Raw genomic sequence first — 20,942 nt, 5'->3', positions numbered from 1 at the left:
CTTACAGTAGAATTTTCTGCCATTGTGTCCTGGGGCCATCACTGCAGGGTGTATTTAAGGAGCTCTTCATTTGAACAAGTCCTGGTCTGGGAACGTTTTTCTTTCCTCACTGTCACAGGCCTCAGGGAGAAGGAGCCAGCCTTCCCTTTCAAACCTTGGGCTCGGGGCCCTTGTGGAGTCACGTCTGCTCTTCTGGCTGATTCCCTGGATGCTGCTGGCCTGAAGGGGCAGTGCCACAGTATGGGGCTTGAGGTTCTTTAATCCATTTACTGTTTGATTCAATTCTCTAGGGTTTGAAACAATCTCTCCCATATTTATCCACATACTGTGTCTAGACTCCTGACATATCCTTTCAATGAAACACACAGCTCTATGGAGGCGTGGCGGTTGAGTCCCAGGTTCATAACCTCCTTCCTGCGTTTGTAAAAGTGGAGCAGGCAGTTAATTCACCAGTAAGTGCCAGGACTGGCTGAGTGGTTTGGAAGGAAGGACGACTTTGGATATTTATGTTATGTGGTGTATAGCTTGTCAGTTGATTTTCACTTTCAACTAATGCAACTTTGAGAAAGGCACTGAACACTAAGTAATCCTGCCTGTAATCTCCAAAGTGCCTGCCTTCTGTTTTTAAATCAGCTAACAGTGGTTACTGAATCTACCCAATTCGTATGGTAAGGCTACATTAAAGTCCACATGCTGTAAAGTAAATAGGTTTTCTTGATTCCTTATAATGGTTATGGGTTTTTTTGTTGTTGTTGTTTTGTTTTTTTTTTTTGAGACAGCGTCTCACTCTGTCTTCCAGGCTAGAGTGCAGTGGCATGATCTTGGCTCTCTGCAACCTCTTCCTCCCAGGTTCAAGTGACTCTCCAGCCTCAGCCTCCTGAGTAATTACAGGCGTGCGCCACTACACCCAATTAATTTTTGCGTTTTTTAGTAGAGACAGAGTTTTGCCATGTTGGCCAGGCTGATCTCAAACTCCTGACCTCTGGTGATCTGCCCGCCTCGATCTCCCAAAGTGCTGGGATTACAGGTATGAGCCACCGCACCCAGCCCAAAAAATACTCTTGAAAGACATTTCTCATTAAAGCCCACCATCACCCCACGATGACCAGGCGAGGCTAAGCATCTTGCATGGGGTTCACACTGTGGACTCTGCCCACCCACACCTCCTAATGGTCTCTAAAGAGGAAGACGTCTTGGAGGCTCCAACACAGAATCTCAACACCGAGACTGTTGCTAACAAGAGAGTTCCACTGATTGAGTGAAATTATGACCAGTTCAGGGAAAAATGCCTCACTATTTATTACTTTATTTACCCAAGAAATTATTTGGCATTTAGTATATATAAAGGATTGTGCCAGGAATGAGATATAAATATTTCCTGCCCTCAAGAGTTTAAAACACAGTAGAGCAAAACCACCTGAAGTAGTCGTTGCTATCTGTTTCCAGACACTCACTGTGGACTTGCGCAAGGCTGGATGATGCTTAGATTTATTATGGGAAGTGGCTCATAGGATTATGGAGGCTGAGGAGTTCCATGATCTGCCACCTGCAAGCCTGGGAACTCGGGACTCCTGAAGTGTAACTGGGTCCAAGGCCAGCGGCTGGAGAGCCCAAGGGGCTAGTGGTGCAAGTCCCTGAATCCGAAGGCCCGAGAGCTCAGAGTTCTGATGTCCAAGGCCAGGAGAAGATGGGTGTCCCAGCTCCAGAAGAGAGAGAATTGGCCTCTCTTCTGCCTTTTTGTTCTATCCGGGCCTCAACTAACAATGGCACCTGCTCACCCTGGGTGAGGGCAGATCTTCCTTACTGTCCATGTATTCAAATGCCAATCTCTTCCAGAAACACACCCTCAAAAACACATCCAGAAGTCATGCTTTACCAGCTTTCTGGGTATCCTGTGACCCAGTCAACTTGGCACCTAAAATTAGCCATCACAGGCCAGGCGTGGTCACCCATGTCTGTAATCCCAGCACTTTTGGTGGCCGAGGCGGGTGGATCACCTGAGATCAGAAGTTTGAGACCAGCCTGGCCAACATGGTGAAACCCTGCCTCTACTAAAAATACAAAAATTAGCCAGCGTGGTGGCGCACGCCTGTAATCCCAGCTACCCGGGAGGCTGAGGCAGGAGAATCCCTTGAACTCAGGCAGTGGACGTTGCAGTGAGCCGAGATCGTGCCATGCACTCCAGTCTGGGCAACAGAGTGAGACTCCAACTCAGAAAAAAAACAAAATAGCCATCACAGTTGGTCACCGATTCCTTCCTCTGTTTCTTTACTGCTGCCTTTTGCCTGACTGATGTTCCTCTTCTGTAGGGTGAAAGAGGCCTCCCGGGGTTACAAGGTGTCATTGGGTTTCCTGGAATGCAAGGACCTGAGGGGCCGCAGGGACCACCAGGACAAAAGGTAAGCACGGCTGTGGGATTGGGGGTGGGTGGATATAAGATTGCCTGCATTCTTGAGATAACGGTGATCAATGACAATGGCATTTCTATTCTGTTCCAGGGTGATACTGGAGAACCAGGACTACCTGGAACAAAAGGGACAAGAGTGAGTACAGTTGCTACTCACAGTCGATGATTCCGTGCATGGGACAGGCCCGCTCCCAGAGTTGGGCACCTTTCCCCTCCTCTCTCCTTGCCCTCGTCCTCCATCTCCTCTCCCAGCTCACACAGCACGGGCAGGCAGGCGCGAGGCAGGCAGTGAGGAGCAGCCCATGACTCCCTGAGCCCCAGTACTTCCCACGGGGGCCTGTGCACAGGCTGAGCTCCTTAGTCCTTGGTTCTGCAAACTTGCTTTCCCCCATTTGTTCTTCTTCAGGAATCTCTTCTGGGCATATTTTAATTTGGGGGAAGGGGCAATTGATGATGCGTCCACAGTCATTAGACAGAGATGACTTCATTTAATGGAAAAGTCTTGGTATTTTCAGAGCCAGCCTTGCTCTTCCTCCTCTCCACCTCTTAGTAATGATGAAATGGGAGCAGAGTTATTTTGTGCATGGGCAGCCTTATGTTTGAAGGGATCAGCAGTCAGCTTTTAAAAACTTTTTTTTAATTGTTTTATTTCAATGTTTTTTTGGTACAGGTGGTGTTTGGTTGCATGGATAAGTTCTTTCGTGATGATTTCTGAGATTTTAGTGCACCTGTCACCCAAGCAGTGTACACTCTACCTGTTACGTAGTTTTTGATCCCTCACCCCCTTTCAGCCTTCCCCCCACCTGAGTCCCGAAGTCCATTGTGTCACTCTTATGCCTTTACATCCTCATAGCTTAGACACCACTTATAAGTGAGAACATACGGTATTTGGTTTCCCATTCCTGGGTTACTTCACTTAGAATAATGGCCTCTAGCTCCATTCAAGTTGCTGCAAAAGACATCACTTTGTTCCTTGTTGTGGCTGAGTAGTGTTCCATGGTGCATGGATTCCACCTTGTCTCTATCCACTCGTTGGTTGGTAGGTACTTAGGTTGGTTCCATATCTTTGCAGTTGCGAATGGCAGTAGTGTGTTTTGGGTGTAGCATTGCTCCTGTAAGCCTGGGCCATCTGCCCTAGACTGTGCCCTCCGCTGCCTCTTGTGCAGAGTGCACTGTCTGCTTTGTGTGTGTGTGTTCTGACACCAAAAATGAGGGCATGACTCCATTAACCAGGGGGATGCAGGAGGAGGAAGTGAGGCTTCCCGGCTCTTCACTGACATGCTTTTACTTCCACCCGCACAGGGACCTCCGGGAGCATCTGGCTACCCTGGAAACCCAGGACTTCCCGTATGTATAGAAAACACGCTCTACTTCTTTTATGAAATATTCTTCCATCAGGCGATTTTCTACCTGGGTTACATTTTCACTTTCTTCATTGCAGGGAATTCCTGGCCAAGACGGCCCGCCAGGCCCCCCAGGTATTCCAGGATGCAATGGCACAAAGGTAAATCCAGAACCGAGACCCTCCTTTTTGTGTGTGTTTACGTAACTTTGCATATTAAGGAGTCAGGTAGTGTGATTCTGTTAATAGAGTTTTATTTGCCATAGTTGGAAAGTTACTTGTCTTAAAATTTGCTTTATTTAGTAAGGAAATACAGTTTTCCCATATTTAGTGTACCAGAAAGATATAATTGGTCCTTTCTTTTTTGTAGACTTTTATCCTAAAATTGCATTTAAGCATGGAAGTTATTACTTATAATCATTTACTACATCACATAAGAAAATGCCATTATGGGCCTTTGTCCCTATTAATGATACTATCAAGTCTATTTCTTCTTTCATAAAGTGGTACCCAGTAGCATAGCTTGTGACAAACTGTTTTTAGGAAATGATTTTAACCAGCAAATGAAGGGTAGGGCAGAGTGACTCACGCGGTGTCAGGGCTGATGTGTCTGCCACGCACAGTGCGTATGAATGATGCTCTGCTATCTCCCCAGGGAGAGAGAGGGCCGCTCGGGCCTCCTGGCTTGCCTGGTTTCGCTGGAAATCCCGTGAGTAGAGGTTATTTAGGGCAGAACTTCTTTCTTTTAGTTATAACTTTTCTCTTTTCATTCCATTTCCTTTTCTTTCTTTCTTTGCTTATGTTTTAATAACTTATGTTTTATATATAATATTATATAATAACAATTTTAATGCTAATGATATTTTGAGAAAAACAAAACTAACACCAAAACTTTCTTTTTTAGGGACCACCAGGGTTACCGGGAATGAAGGTACGTTTTATTTTATTTTGCTTTATTGGATTCATTACAGGGAATCTGTTTAAAACAAGTGCCATAAAAATACATTTTCTTTAAACCACTTTGGCTGATCGATTGTTTCTGAACACATTTCCCTAAACTCTGTTACATTAAAAGACTGTATAAGTAATACACAAACTCAGATCTTAGACTCTAACGTTCAGACACTTGGCACAGCTTCTTAATGGGGAATAAGCAGCGGAAGGAGGCCTGGTGTGGTGGCGAAGGCTCACCTCACCCAAACTGAGGAGGCAGACGGGAGAATGGGGCTCCCTGGGTGCCTCTCAGACTTCCCAGGAGGCAACCTGGGAGAACTTTTCCCAGGCGGGGTGTTGCTGTCTTGGGTCCTGTAATGTGTGGGCTGTGCTTGGGCACAGGGCAGGGACCTCGGGCATCTGGGTGTTGGGATCAGCCCTGTCAAAGGGAGGCTTTCAGGTCTCAGCAGCTGCAGTGGAGATAACTGCTTACCTGGATGAAGGTGAGAGTCCCTGTGCTCCTGCGATTCAAACATATAGGAAGTAGATCCTCATAATAGCCCTGTGTGTTAGCGTGCTCCAGAGAGACAGAACCAGTAGTATGTGTGTGTGTGTAGTCAGAGAGAGGAGAAACTGCTTCTAAAGCATTGGTTCTCATGATTGTGGGGGCCAGCAAGCTCAAAACCTGCAAGGTGAGGGGGCAGGCCGGACACCAGTCTTGGGTCTGAAGGCGGTGTGTGGGCAGAATTCCCTCTTCCTCCAGCGAGGTCAGTCTTTTATCCTGTAAGGCCTTCAACTGATGGGATGAGGCCCACCAGCATTATGGAGGGCCATTTGCCTTATTCAGAGTCTGCTGATTTAAGTGTTAAGCTCATTTTAAAAATCCCTTCACAGAAACATCTGGACTGGTGTTTAACCCAATAATGTGGCCTAGCCAAGTTGGCAGATAAAATTTCCCATTACACCGTGCTTTTATAAAAGTATTCATCCTGAGCCTTTTCTCAAAAGAGAATTCTTGTTTTGTGGGAAGAGCCTGTGGTCATGCAGTAGTCTTTCAACCAGAGACAGGGGCCCTTGTCTAGAGTTGGGGACGGTCCTGTGCACAGTGTGGCGGACCCCTTTGTTTAGCCGTCTCTACATTCAGTCCTGGCTGCAGCTGAGTTTACCACGCAGTGGTTAACGCTGGTCATTAAAATGGCAATCATGATGGGAGAGATGGCCAGGCTGTTGATTTCCAATGTAGACGGGGTCTAAATCCCAGACTTAGGCTAGTCCTATAACAGTAATATATGCCAACTATCAAAGAGTTTTCAGCTTCTTTACATGAATGTCGATATTTGCAACTTTCTATTTTCTTTCTTCATCCTCTAGGGTGATCCAGGTGAGATACTTGGCCATGTGCCCGGGATGCTGTTGAAAGGTGAAAGAGGATTTCCCGGAATCCCAGGGAATCCAGTAAGCATTTGCTGAATCATTATGAACCCGTGCCACCTCGCCGTCCCAGTTCGCATCTGAACTCGTTTCTTTCTCATGCATTCTAGGGCCCACCAGGACTGCCAGGGCTTCAAGGTCCTGTTGGGCCTCCAGGATTTACGGGACCACCAGTAAGTTTTGGGGGCTGTCTCTCCGAGGCAATCATTTAAAAAACAACTATATTGAGGTGTGAAAATAAATAATAATTTAGTAAAAACTTTACACAGTTGTGTTTGCTCTTAATTTGGACATGGTGGAATCAGCTTACCTCTTATTAAACGTTTGGCTGGCATCCCGGTAGCCATATACCCAGAGCTGTGGGAAAGGGATGATGATAGTACCATAAACTGATATCCTGAAACAAATAATGCAGTCATGGTTGAAGGGGCTGGCGGGGTACCGCTGATAGTCACAGCCTGTGGGAGTGAGTTCAAAGATGGACAGGCCGGCTCTGCCCCAGGTGACTTCACCAGGGAGCAGGGAAGACGGATTGGTATTGATATGGTCACACCTGAGGGTCCTGCACCTGCTAGGAGTGGGGAGGGAGGGGAAGCCCAGGAAAAATATTTCACAAATAAATTATCATGTTGACCAGAGAATCTTAAGATAACGTCAGCCTAAAGAAGGGCTGAAAGCTCCCTAGAGTTGTGAATCCTATTTAATCAAAATGCTGTCTCCCAGGGTCCCCCCGGCCCTCCCGGCCCTCCAGGTGAAAAGGTAAAGGTTTTTTTCATTTTTCGTTCTTTGGCATTAGTAAAAGGCTATCATGAAATTGCTATAGCTCATTCTTCTCATTCTTTCGGTCTCTGTAAACAAATGTTGGAAAATTAACACTATCTTTATCTAACTATACCTTTAACTATCTATCATATATCGTTTATTATCTATTGATTATCTATCAATACATTGATCTTTTCGTTCATTCATCCCTTAGTCAATACTTTGGAATCACTGATATTTCCCTTAGTTTTCTAATGCAAGAGTTTAAAAACTGTAAATTTTTAAAAAGGTCTTTAGAATTTTTGATCAGTCATACTTTAAAAACTTTTTTCATAGACATTGAATACAGCGTGATCGTTACTTTCTGGAAAATTTTATAAGAGCTATGGGACAAAGCTATTGCCTGAAATCTACCATCTTATTGCATTTTGTGTGAGGTTTGTAGAATGACTTTGAACGAAGTAGACAAGTCTACTAACGAGAGCCTAATTTTTAATCCACAGGGACAAATGGGCTTAAGTTTTCAAGGACCGAAAGGTGACAAGGTGAGTGCATATTGCTCTGGAGTGCTTTCATGTTGAAAACCACAGTTCTCACCTGACAGTTCCCACCTTTGGATCAACGTTTGGACTCTTACAAGTATAGTTACTCTTCACTGCATGTTCTTGCATTTGGTAGTGTTTTCCTTAAAATGCCAGCATTATTGAATTTATTCTAGCTTATTCAATACGCTAGAATTGATGGAAGTGCTCTGTGATCTGACAAGCAGAGAACAACGAGGCTAACTCCAATTATCTGTACAAAGAGTTCAATCAAACTCTTCTTCGTCAGTGATGAGGTCAGACCTAGGATTTATAAGAGTCAAATTTAGGACTTGACCATTAGATGCATAACCCTGTAAGCCCTGCAGAGCGGAAGTCCATCGCCAGGAAATTAGGACTAGCACGGTTGGCAGTGGCCCCTCACCACTGGCCTCTCTTCTCAGAGGTGGGCAGGTCCAGGGCCAAGTGGGTGTGGGAGGAGATGCAGTGTGGAGCCGGGAGAGCACAGACCACAGCAGGTGGCTTCATCCTACAGAGAGGAGGCAAGTGGTGGGTCCCTGATCCTCTCCAGGAGTTTCCCTGGATCAGACCAATGAAGCAGGCACTGGCTAAGAAAGGATGCCTGCCATTGCTGTAGCCAGCCTGTGGAAGGCCAGACTCTTTTCTGACATCCAAGCTGGTGGTGGCAATTAGAAGCAGAGTGCCCAATACAGTGGGGCCTGGATGGATCTGGACGTGCAGGTGGCCTCTGCTTGCCACCCTAGATTTTGGCCCAGTCTTTTCATAAACTTTGCAATATAGTGACTCTGAAATGTATGCAGTTGTAATTTTTAGGTGTCCCCAGCAGTTAGGATGCCCGAGGAGGGAGACTCTTGATGGTTGTCTTATTCTGGAGTTACCTAAAATGCCTTCTTTTTTCTCAAGCTCTGTTAGGCAGTGTGTATTCCTTTCCTCCGTGCCATCAGAAGCCAGTATACACTATACAGGTGCACGCAAGTCCAGAGGTGTCTTGCAGGTGTTCAGATTCCATGGTTATTCCTGAGCTAGTGGCCGCCCATAGAAGAAGTGAAATTCTCCTCCTGGGTTTAGATACTTGTTGTATCATCTTCCTATTGAAATTTGATTTTCTGCAGAGGCAAGGATGATTAGAATAGAATAGAGTATAATTACATTTTAAAAATAGGTGTTTTATTTTAGGCTTTTACCTCTCTCTGCAATTTTTCATCTCTGCATAATTGTTTTCATGCCTAATTAATTTTACATTTTTATGTCGACAGGGTGACCAAGGGGTCAGTGGGCCTCCGGGAGTACCAGGACAAGCTCAAGTTCAAGAAAAAGGAGACTTCGCCACCAAGGGAGAAAAGGTATGAATGGGCTTCATCCAGTGAATACTGATTTTCTAATTTTGGACAAATTCCAAAGGACAGAGAAAATGGATCAAAACTCAGTTTTTCCAGCTACATTCAATCTTGATCTGGAAAACAGATTTATAGACTGTTCATTCCATAAAATACGAGCACCTTTGACAGCAGAGACAGCTGGAACTGGGTTGGTCCAAGCCTGATCTGAGGCTCACCCCGCTGGATCAGGGCTTCTTAAATGTGCCCCAAGTTGGAGATGGCTTGGTCAGCAGGAGGGAGCCGGGCTGGGGGACAGAGGGGGGCAGGGCCAGTCAGCATGGGTCAAGCATGATAAACCTTGCCCTGCTTACATTTATACCAGTCAGTGCCAAGTGAGTGCTGAAGATCAACGTGAATTTCTTTGTTAATATATCAGAAAAAGGTTTTTTTTTTGTTTTTGGTTTTCTGCTGTGTGTGTAATGCAGCATATAACAACTGATACAGCTGTTTGATAGTGCTGATCTGTCTCTCGAATTCTTTCAGGGCCAAAAAGGTGAACCTGGATTTCAGGTCAGTACCCAATTTCTGCCTATCATTTTTAGGTCAAAGACCATAAAGTACAGATTTAAGTTACAAGTTTATTTCACCTGAAGTTTAATGTCTATCTAATTTAAATTTTGCTTAAATAGACGAATAAATCTCTTTGTCTTTTTGTTCGTTTAAGGGGATGCCAGGGGTCGGAGAGAAAGGCGAACCCGGAAAACCAGGACCCAGAGTAAGTGCTTTCCAAAGTCCTTTTATCATAAACAGTTCTCCTTCCATGCTGAAAATCACAGATTCACAGAAACACAAGAACAGAAAAGGCTTGTGGGGACTTCTAGTTTATCCCTTTCATGCCCCGAAGGGCTTTTCCGAGACTCTCCTGAGCTATATCAGTTGCAAGGCTTCCCAGGCAGGCGAGGTCCTTCCCTGTTTAAGGATCCGGCACTGAAGGTGCCACCGCCGGCTGTGGAAAGAGACTTCTGAAGAGCCCTGGGCCATCCCTGAAACCTTCGGTCCTGCTCTAAGAGCAGCGGGTTGGTTGGACTTTGCCACCCAGAACACCAGATGGTGTTTGCACAGCCACAAGCCTGAGAGGCTGAGTTGCTTTTCACTTCAGGGATGGTGGTGACGTGAGACCCACCTCACTGCCAATCAGCTGGGATGGTTCTGGTTTCTACCTGGAAGCAACATGCAGAAACCTGCATTAAATGAAGCATTTGCATAAGCTTGCAAATACTCAGCTGCCAATAGGCAAACTTCTCTGATATTAGCTTTGCTACCAAGATACAATCATATCTTAGAAGACTTGTAGCTCATCGGACTCCGCTCTTTAAAAATGGAGTTCTCTTATATTGTAACTGTTTCATAATTATTCATCATATATTATATTACTTATTATTGTGGTATTGTCAACTTACATAGAGCCCTCATTTACTTTGCTTGTGTTTCATAGGAGAGACAACATATTAAGCTATCTGAATCAGAGCTTTGGTATTATATCCATTATTATATATATATATACATATATATATATTTAAGACAGAGTCTCACTCTGTTGCCCAGGCTGGAGTGCAATGGTGTGATCTCGGCTCACTGCAACCTCCGCCTCCTGGGTTCAAGTGATTCTCCTGCCTCAGCCTCCCATGTAGGTGGGACTACAAGCACCTGCCACCACACCCAGCTAATTTTTTTATTTTCAGTAGAGACGGGATTTTGCCATGTTAGCCAGGCTGGTCTCGAACTCCTGACCTCAGGTGATCCACCCGCCTCGGCCTCCCAAAGTGCTGGGATTACAGGCATGAGCCACCCCACCGGGTCTATTATTTATTAAATACTAACGTTTACATCTTTGTTCTACAGGGAAAACCCGGAAAAGATGGTGACAAAGGGGAAAAAGGGGGTCCCGTAAGTGTTTCTCTGTGATTTTTACAAGCAGGCTCACTGTTCCCGCCACTGGCCTCTGACGGTTACTGCTTCTCTCTTCGGTTTCAGGGTTTTCCTGGTGAACCCGGGTACCCAGGACTCATAGGCCGCCAGGGCCCTCAGGTAAATGCTGGCACTATTGTGAGCCTTTATCTTCACTTTCCAATTCAACCCAGAAGTCTGTTTATTTTTTCCTAAAATAAAGGACTCTGTACTCAAGGGAAAAAAATTATTTATGCTTCTTCTGGGTAAAAACACAATTTAGTGGTTTCCTTTATGTTCATGATTTTTTAAAAAATAAAAATATATGAAATGTGCCACTCATTCAAATTTTTATATCTTTTTTTGGTAGTAGATTATTTTTTTCCTGATCATAAAGCAATAGAAAATACAGAAAGATAGCACGAGGTAAAGAAAGCTTACCTAATTTTTTCTATTACCTGTTCAGAAATGGCCAGAGTTCACCTTGTTCCTATGTGCATACACAAGCAGGCAGTTTTTAAAGGTGATAGTGAACAATACATCTTGCTTTTTCACGTAATGATAGAAGGAGGATATATTTCAACGGCCATCAATGTAATTATGATGTGAACATCCATGCCTTCTGTTGCGTGGTATTTAGGCCATTTCCAAATTTGTATGCTTACAAGTATTTTTGCTCACTTGTCTGGTCATTTCTCTGTCAAATTCCTAAAAGCATAATATTGGGGTCCACAGTCAGACACTTGTTTTGAAATTTTTGCCACATGCAACCAAATTGCCCCAGAAAGTCCTTCTGCCAGACCAGGGCCCTTTTAGTTGGGGAACTAACTAAAAAAAAAAAAAAAAAAAAAATCTAAAAAATATTTGTCAATATGACAGGCAGAAAAAGAAACCTCATTATTGCTTTATTTTTCTCTCTTAATATGAGACTAGGTAATGTAAGTCTTTACTAATATAGGAGATAGTTTTGGACTAGTCATCACCAAAGGCGAGTGGAAAGCTGCAGGGAGGGCCTCAGTAGCCTACGGTTAATTTATTAAAGCCACAGACAAAAGGAAGAAACCCTTGGCTGTAATTTTTTGAGGAAGTAAAATCCTGTAAATTTTAAATGGTAGATATATTTAGAATATAGTGGCTAAGATATTTCTGTCCTCTAGATATTTCTAAAATTCTTCTGGTATTCATATAAGAAAAATCAAAACATTCAATTCTTGTTTACTGCCTTAATTTAAAAAGAAAATATATACATTCATGGTAAAATGTACATATCTTCAGACTGTTTAAATCATTATGATGATGTTTATATAAAAATATTTGATATGAAAGGGTTAATTTCTTTGAGTTTTTCATCTACTATGGATGAGATTAAACCTTAAAGTGATCAGAATTTATCCACTAATATTTTCAGTTAATATTAGATTTTACATTATGACCTCCATGCAAATTTGAGAAAATCTTCACCTAAAAACATCATATAAAATGATTTATTTAAGAAAATATATTTGGAAATCATGCTTTTATATTATTTTATTTCATTTCTCTTTTTAAAATTGAAAAACCTTGGTTGCCAGTTCCACTCATCAATGATTCTGTTTTCTGAGGAAGTGTGCAATTGACAGGACAAGTATCTGGGCTTTTGTTAGGAGAATAATTAGCCCCCAACTCACATTTTGCAGAGATCTTTATTCTCATGTCTCATGCGCATGCGGAGCAAAATGAAGTCTATTCATTTGTGTTGTAATCGTCACAGAATGAGAGATACTAAAGAGAGAACATAGTTTTAATGTACTGTAGGCACACTCCATTTTACCAGAAGAAATGTTTAATCTGCTTTCTGCAAGACAATCTTTATAGTAAGACTATGCAAGGAAAGTTATTTTTTCTTTTGTAGGGAGAAAAGGGTGAAGCAGGTCCTCCCGGCCCACCTGGAATTGTGAGTAAGAGTGCTGTCCCTGGGTCTGTGAGAGCGCTGGGGGAGGAAGGAGAGGAGATGCAGGGCACACGCCCACAGCTGTCTCCAGAATTGCATTTGTTATGTAAAGTGGTTCATGCTACTTGAAATGATTTTCTAATTTGTTGTATGGAGTTTAGTATTTATTATTTTTATTATATTTTGATAATTTCTGCACATCTTTAAATCACTGAAAATGAAAAGGTTTGCACATGGATGAGAATATTAGCAACATATTTGACTCCTTTTTTTTTGAAATGGAGTCTTGCTGTGTTGCCCAGGCTGGAGTGCAGTGGTGCGATCTTGGCTCACTGCAACCTCTGCCTCCTGGGTTCAAGCGATTCTCCCACCTCAGCCCCCCGTGTAGCTGGGATCACAGGCGCCCGCCACCATGCCCAGCTAATTTTTGTATTTTTAGTAGAGACAGGGCCTGACTATGTTGGCCAAGCTGGTCTCGAACTCCTGATCTCAGGTGATCCACCCACCTTGGCCTCCCAGAGTTCTGGGATTACAGGCATGAGCCACTGTGGCTGGCCTTGACACCTTTTTTAAAAAAACATGGTCCATTGAGGAAAATTTTTGGAAGAGAAACAGGTCATCTACAATTTAACTATCCTGGTAAAACAATTTTTATTTTTGCAAATAACATTTTACTACTGGTCAACATACATATTTTGCATACTTGTCAGTGATGTGTGTGACATTTAAAAATGGGCATTATCATCTTTGCACATATCTTCACGGTGATCATTTTCAGTGTCCTATCAGAGAGTTGTGCTCTAATTTTTTTAGCCATTTTGCCCCCAGACTTTTTTGAAATAATGAAAATGTTACCGTTCTCTCCTTTGCTGCCTTCCCTGCAGTGCCACAGGTAATGTGTTCACACAGCCCATTTTATTTATAGATTTACGTTGAAGGGTTTTACTTTCATTTTTTAACTGACAAAAATTGTATATATTTATGGTATACATCATGATGTTTTATATATATAACTTGTGGGATGACTAAGTCAAGCTATTTACATTGGCACATTTTAATAATATCTATTAATTGATACAAAGGAATTATATTTTAAAGGTAATATGCAAAAGTTGACTTTGCCACTTGTCTTGAATTTCATTAATTTAGAATCAGGGTCAGTGAATTTTCTCCTTGTTAATGAGCCAAAAGTGCCTCTTCTTGTCTTGCGACCTTAAGGAAGCACCTACTTTTTTTTTTTTTTAAGAGTGTTCCTCTCATAATACCCTGTAAGGTGAAACATTCCATTTATGGCTTGTATGTACAATTAGAAATTATAAATCTAAGCCTCAAATTGATGTTACTCCATCTTTATCTCACTGGAGTGTTAACAAAAGTTGCTGCCGGGCAAACTATTACAAAAGGAAGCAGAACCGCCTGCCTGGCAGGATCCTTTGCAGGGATAGTTACAGCATGTTTATTCCATATGCTTTTGTTGTTGTTGTTGTTTGTTTGTTTGTTTGAGACGGAGTCTTACTCTGTTACCCAGGCTGGAGTGCAGTGGTGCCATCTCAGCTCAATGTAACCTCCACTTCCTGGATTCAAGCGATTCTCCTGTCTCAGCCTCCCAAGTAGCTGGGATTACAGGCATATGCCACCACGCCCGACTAATTTTTGTATTTTTAGTAGAGTCGGGGTTTCATCATATTGACCAGGCTGGTTTCGAACTCCTGACCTTGTGATCCACCTGCCTCAGTCTCCCAAAGTGCTGGGATTACAGGCATGAGCCACCATGCCCGGCCTATCCCATATGTTTTAGAGGCTTATCCCCTTCCTCCTTGTCTGCTACCATTGCTGCTACTTCACTTTCATGTTTCTTGAAATAAAAACAAATATGTACATTTCTTCACTCATACTGCTTTACTCTACAGGACTAGCCACTCCCATGCCACGGGATGATCACCTTTTCCTTCTCGATTCAGGTTATAGGCACAGGACCTTTGGGAGAAAAAGGAGAGAGGGGCTACCCTGGAACTCCAGGGCCAAGAGGAGAGCCAGGCCCAAAAGGTAGCTTTCTTGCCTTTTTCTCCCCTCCTCCTCCTCCCCCTCCTTCTCTCCTCCTCCTCTTCCTCCTCCTCCTCTTCCTCCTCCTCCTCTTCCTCCCCCTCCTCCTCTTCCTCCTCCCCCTCCTCCTCTTCCTCCTCCCCCTCCTCCTCTTCCTCCTCCCCCTCCTTCTCTTCCTCCTCCCCCTCTTCCTCCCCCTCCTCCTCTTCCTCCTCCCCCTCCTCCTCTTCCTCCTCCCCCTCCTTCTCTTCCTCCTCCCCCTCCTCCTCTTCCTCCTCCCCCTCCTCTTCTTCCTCCTCCCCCTCCTCCTCTTCCTCCTCCCCCTCCTCCTCTTCCTCCTCCCCCTCCTTCTCTTCCTCCTCCCCCTCCTCCTCTTCCTCCTCCCCCTCCTCCTCTTCCTCCTCCCCCTCCTTCTCTTCCTCCTCCCCCTCCTCCTCCTTCTCTCTCTCCCCCCTCCCTGCTTTCTATTTCTTCCTCTCTTTTTTTCTAGTTTTGACCTGTGTTCCTCCATATTTTGGAAGCATCTGCAGGCCTTGCAGGACTGTCTGTGACCAGGTCTCCTCCAAGTTCCTATTTCACTGTCACAACGGGGTTCAGGAGCCCTTCGCTGTAGCTTTGAGAGCAATGCATTTCCAGATTGGGGGCTCGGGTGGTCTCCCGCTCTTTTTCTATGTTCCCTTTGGCCATGGACACTTATCAATGCACCAAGCAAGGCTTTCAGTAGAGAAATAAAAAGTATATACAAACGGGTGAACTGTTCTGTTTGATCCAACACTCTCTTTCTCTTTTAAGGTTTCCCAGGACTACCAGGCCAACCCGGACCTCCAGGTGAGACTCCTTAACTGATTTGTTATAGCATACTTGCACACCTTCTGTGCTGTTTATATTCTGAATATATAATTTATCATGAAAGTTAGATATTTGCACACAATCGGTAGCAATCTTATTACATCTTTTCTCGTGATGAGAGCAGAGTAGACAAGTGCTTGTAGATAAGTATCTTGTCTTTTGTAAGTGACCGCTTAGCATGTTAATGAACATGTACACCCTTATGTCTCTCCTAGGGATCCAGATCTATTCTGCCCAGCTCTGATGTAACCCCACCAGAGCCAGCCTGTCCCCCTCTTTTCCCACGGCTCCCGCTGAGCAGGTCCTGTCTTTCCACAGAGCCCCGATTTTAGCACAGTCAGGGGCCTTCCTCCTCAGCATCCTGACCACTTTCCCCTCTCTCTGGCATGTTCCCCAGCTGGAGATCAGACTCCAAGACGAAACCCCTTCCAGCTGCTGTGCCCAGCCGCAGCCTTGCCTCCCTGGACCCCGGGGCTCCTCAGGGTGAAGTCATTCTCCAGTCACTCCAGACGTGCCAACCTGTGCTTCCTGGCAGACTGTGCTTTGCAGAGGCTCACTGTTGTCTCTGTCCATATGTGCAGATGCACGTGTGTACACGTATGTGCATGTGCATCTGTGGTATTCTCCCAGGTCCCAGAGCTGACCCAATAAGCATCTGATAGAAACGCTCACGTGCCCTAGCATTGGCACACAACAGAGTGTTCTCAGCCTTTACGCTTTTTGCTTTGTTTTGATGTTTACATTTATTTTTGTTTTTATCCCCGTTTATTGTTTTATATTTTTTTCCTTTCCAGCTGGTCTAAGTTCTTGCAGAGCCCCCTTTTTTCCTTTATTGGGAACAGATGACACCCCTCACAGCCCACGCCTGGGTCAGGGCAGGGCCTTCGTCCACTCCCACTTTCTCTCTTTTCTGTAAAAACTCTGAATCTGCCCTTAAAAGCATCCCTTTTGTCTCTTCTTAATTCTTGGATTCTCGGGAATATGTGACTTCATGTCTCCTCGCAGAAGCCTTGTTTACTGTCTACAACCTTTTATCTAACCCTTAGTGGTCTCTTAACTCAGACGCTTGATAAAAAGCCATTGAAGTTGCTCTGGCTGGAGGAGTTACCCAGGTCCCCCTCCCAAAGTCGCTGTGCTCCTCTGTCCAGCCCTGTCCCGGGCTCGCCTGTGGCCTTGATCGTTCCCTCTGCCCGCCCCCAGCTCCCTGACCGTCCTCCTCACCCTGAGGGTCTAGTTGGCCTCATGCCCAGGTAGTTCCTTCATTTTCCTCTCCATTAGACATGCTGCCCCTCCTCCTTCACCACTCAGGAAGGGCACACAGTATTTTGTGGAAGCCCACAGGGGCCGCCCCTCAGGGCCCTTGGCTGCCTTTGAGCACGTTGTACTTGTGGCTTTTCTCCGCAGTGACAGGCTGGATGTCTCAGGCTCTGCCCCTTCGGTCAGCCCTCTTCCCTCTCCTCTCCATGCTGTTCTTCATTCCTGCCAAGTCTTCCTGCGTCCTGTTTCCCTCCACTGTCCTTTTTCTCACACTGTCCTCATCACAGCCTGATGCTGGGAGCAGATGCTGGAGTGTCCCTCACAGGAGCAGCAGAGCTTTCTCCATGCAGCCTCCTGCACCACCACTCTCTCAAGCGTTGCGTCCAGCCTCAGCTCTCCCAGGGACGCATGGTCTTATCCCTCACGGAGTTACAGTGGCCAAACCTGACCCGATATGTTCACACCTAATGGCTACTTTGACTTCAAACCCTCTTACAGAACCATCTTCTGTGTCCTTAGTTTTAATTTTCTGCTCTTTCCTCTAGATTGCCAACCCAGTGACCATGCCTTTGCTTCAGGTCCACTTTAGCTTTGTTGAATGACATTTCTGTGCCCTCATTCGCCAAGTAGAAATGCAGTGCACCCTCTACAGCCTTTTAAAAATATGTTGGGAATACTATTTGCACTGAGAGAAATTCGCAGAGTTTAATATCTACGTAATGAGTCCCTGTTCCTTGAAGTTAATTTGTAGGAAACATTTGACTGTCAGCATGACATGGCAAGACACCTGCCAGCTTAATTTGGTTTTACATGTCTAAAGCAGTTCCCTTTTCAGTGATGGTCTGCTTGGATTTTTACCTTGAACAGAGTTAGGAGAATGAGCTTGTGCTGTAGATGCTAAGAGGCCCTGAGGTTATTGATGTGAGCTTCTGTCTGGTTGCAGGCCTCCCGGTACCTGGGCAGGCTGGTGCCCCTGGATTCCCTGGTGAAAGAGGAGAAAAAGGTGACCGAGGATTTCCTGGTACATCTCTGCCAGGACCAAGTGGAAGAGATGGGCTCCCAGGTCCTCCTGGTTCCCCCGGGCCCCCTGGGCAGCCTGGCTACACAAGTGAGTTCCCTCAGAAATGGTTTAATGTGGGGTCCAAGCAGATGCCAGGGTGCCGGGCAGACCCAGGCTGGGGGCTGTGATAGTCCCCCACAGCCAGAGTGTAATAGAAAGGCATGGATTCTTCTAATCATCCGTATTCCTCTAAGGGAATCTTCACAGAATTAACCATGCTACAAAAAGCAGTAGTTAAAATTTAAAAATAAAGCTGGTTTAAAGGAGTAAATAACACGTTAACCACCTCTGAGACTCCTGGCATCTAAAGTTAAAAAGCAAACCTGTTGAGTTATGTAGTTTTTATTGAAAACAGAATACATTCTTCTTCATCTAGAGATACAAATGAATACTAGGACACACACACACACACACACACACACACACCAGAAACAAGGAAGACAGGATTACATGGGTAAAGATTACATTAGTAAAGTCCAGAAAAGCCAGCCTTTATTCCAGAAAAGCTGAACATGTAACATGGAAGTCTTGACTCAATTAAGATAGCCGTGTGGTCCCAATACAATACCAAAGCAAATTCAAAGAAAATCTCCGAGGATTTAAGCCAACCTGTGCAATGGAAGTGTGTTCAGATACCTAGAGCCAGCCTTTGGAACCTGCTGGATCAAAACCAACGTGTGCTCTGTGGGGCCCCTGAAACACGAATCCTCTGTGGGGTTGAGAAAGGATTCACAGGCTTCAAGTCTCAGCAAGATTTATTTGCTAGAATTCAAGCACATCTTTATGAAAGGGAGTTCTCATGGATGAGGCCACTGTTGGGGGCTGGGCCAGGACTAGATGGAGCCATGGATTCCAGCCTGGCAGCTTCGATGGGGAATGTGATCTGCATGAATTTGGGTAGGAGAAAGAACAGATCATATGTGACTTTGGGGAACTTTTCTCCTCTGCTCTTGTGATTGTGTGAAACATGGGAAAAGAAGATAAAATATTGCAGTCCTGGAGACACTCAATCCAGAGTCTCCTTTTCTCTGTGTGTCTGAGAGAAGGTTGTGAGCCTGACCAAGGGGCCTTTGGGTTCCAGATTCATTCAGCGGGGAAGGGAGTGCCTGGGAGGCAGCAGGCAGGGATCTAGCAGCAGTGACAAGACTCAACAGATCCTGCTGTCCTGGAGCAAGTATTCCGTGGGGCAGACAGGGGTTACCCAAGACAAGGGAATTCTCAGGAATGCAGGAGATGATAAGTCCAGGGATAAACTTAAGCAAGAGAGTCAAGAGAGGGTTCTGGGGTCGGGGGTGGGCAGGGGATTGGGGTTTTAAGCAGAGTGATTTACAAAGACATGAAAGGGGTGAGGGAGCCAATGGTGGGGAAATCTGGGAAAAGGACATTCTTTTGGATATTTGTAATTTTGCAAGTGATGAAATATAAACACACGTCATGTAAAAATATGAACTTTACACTCTTGTTAATTGAATGAAATGTGTTAGCTGAACACATTGTAATATTTACTATTCCAATTTTTCTAGGTGGCCTTTTTAGTCCACGTAAATTAAGTAATTCCCAATCACAGAGTATTGAGTAATAATTTAGAAATGAGATTTGTATTAAGATTTATAATGTATGTTAAAGAGGCTGCATCTTAAAGCCATTGCTACCTCAGGACCTATTGATAGAGCATTAACCATGCAATGCAGCCATTTCTGCCTCTAAGTTCTGCCACTGCGTTCTTGTCTCAAGTGGGTACAGCCAGCTCTAAACCATCTGTGGCTGCAGATACCCTTGATGAGAAGGTGTTGTGAAATGTGAACTCTAGACTTGCATTTTAGAACTCCTCAGAAATAATCACTGCATAAAATGAATTTAAATGGACTGTGGTGAGGATGGACTATTTTTTGTTTGTTTGTTTGTTTTTTGTTTTTTGTTTTTTTGTCAGGGATATGAAGGGATTCTGGTTGAGCTGAAGCAGGCAGGAGTTATGTTCTGGAAAAGGAGCGTAACAGTTACATGTCTCTCAATATTCTTGAGCATACATTTCTAGAGTCAAGGAATTAGTGTACCCTAGGCTCACAGGGATGAGAGATGTGGGTTCTTTCAGTAAAGTAATTTAGGGGCTGCTCTTTGAAGCATAAACATGGAGTCCACTTTGTCTAAGACAGATGGTGCCAGCTGCACCAAGGTCGAAGGGCTAATGAGGAGCCAGGCAGGACCAGAGTCACCAGGAGCAGGTCCCTACAGTGGCCGTGGGGGACCCATGGCGACCCCACTCGGGCTTTCTTGCCTCCTGTGCTTTGTGGGGAGAAATTCAGGGAAAGACACGTAAGCACATAAGCAACAAGCAAAGCAAAAGCACCTCCCCCATAGTTCCTACACAGCAGAAGCTAACATGTTCTGCTGAGCTCTAAACCAAGTCATCAAACAAGGTGTGGGCTCTTTTTAGGCATTCTGGTTCTAGCTGTGGTGGGTGAGCTGGAGAGTTTACCTTGGTTAATGCATCCAAGCCCGAGGGAGGGCCCCACAGCCCCACTCCACACCCTGGGGCCCTTCTATAGTCGGGGACTCGGGGTGTCCAGGTGACAGCTGAACAGAGACTGCCCATGACTTTGTCATTAGGAGAAGACCCTGTAAGGGAGAGGGGAGGGCCTTGAGTGCTGGTGCATGAATGTTAGGATTATGCCTGGGCAGAGATGCTGGATACCAAGTTGTTCACTGTGTCTTTTTTCTTCAAGGATCTTGGGAAGGAAATACAAACTCCATCTCAGTGTGTATCCAAATCATAAAACAATAAACAATACTGATATTTTTTACTAGAACCTAGGACAGACGGTGTGTACATTACTGCAATTTATTTTTATGCCTCTTTACATAAATGATGCTCAGAATTGAATGTGAACAATTTGAGGCATTTCCTCACGGGCAGTCTGCAGCTCTAAAATAATGATTAGTTTTGCTGTAAATTGGGTTAGAGGGGGAAAAAAGGAAGAAAATTTTTCTAGTCTCAGCTTTGATTTAACAGATGCATGACCCTGGACAAATCACTTAACTTTCTTGAGCCTCAGTTTCTTCGTCTGTAAAATAAGGGTGATGGTAGGCACTTCGCAAGAT

The 20,942-nt window shown here is 44.7% G+C and overlaps 1 protein-coding gene across 1 annotated transcript in view; it reads left to right on the top strand.

Moving 5' to 3' along the window:
• The window catches only part of COL4A1 (collagen type IV alpha 1 chain), a 157,929-nt gene that overhangs the window by 90,175 nt on the left and 46,812 nt on the right, over window positions 1–20,942 (top strand). Inside the window, exons 3-21 of the mRNA XM_054447361.2 lie at window positions 2,310–2,399; window positions 2,499–2,543; window positions 3,710–3,754; window positions 3,849–3,911; window positions 4,405–4,458; window positions 4,654–4,680; window positions 6,054–6,137; window positions 6,224–6,286; window positions 6,837–6,872; window positions 7,379–7,420; window positions 8,695–8,781; window positions 9,301–9,327; window positions 9,482–9,532; window positions 10,660–10,704; window positions 10,792–10,845; window positions 12,596–12,637; window positions 14,596–14,680; window positions 15,470–15,505; window positions 17,727–17,891. Coding sequence (XP_054303336.2) covers window positions 2,310–2,399; window positions 2,499–2,543; window positions 3,710–3,754; window positions 3,849–3,911; window positions 4,405–4,458; window positions 4,654–4,680; window positions 6,054–6,137; window positions 6,224–6,286; window positions 6,837–6,872; window positions 7,379–7,420; window positions 8,695–8,781; window positions 9,301–9,327; window positions 9,482–9,532; window positions 10,660–10,704; window positions 10,792–10,845; window positions 12,596–12,637; window positions 14,596–14,680; window positions 15,470–15,505; window positions 17,727–17,891 — 1,141 coding nt within the window. The remainder of the gene's footprint in view (window positions 1–2,309; window positions 2,400–2,498; window positions 2,544–3,709; window positions 3,755–3,848; window positions 3,912–4,404; window positions 4,459–4,653; window positions 4,681–6,053; window positions 6,138–6,223; window positions 6,287–6,836; window positions 6,873–7,378; window positions 7,421–8,694; window positions 8,782–9,300; window positions 9,328–9,481; window positions 9,533–10,659; window positions 10,705–10,791; window positions 10,846–12,595; window positions 12,638–14,595; window positions 14,681–15,469; window positions 15,506–17,726; window positions 17,892–20,942) is intronic.

The sequence above is a fragment of the Pongo pygmaeus genome, chromosome 14 (genome assembly GCF_028885625.2).
Source record: "Pongo pygmaeus isolate AG05252 chromosome 14, NHGRI_mPonPyg2-v2.0_pri, whole genome shotgun sequence".
Classification (NCBI taxonomy): Eukaryota; Metazoa; Chordata; class Mammalia; order Primates; family Hominidae; genus Pongo; species Pongo pygmaeus.
The sequence above is the reverse complement of the archived record's forward strand: the minus strand, read 5'-3'. Positions and strand labels throughout refer to the sequence as shown.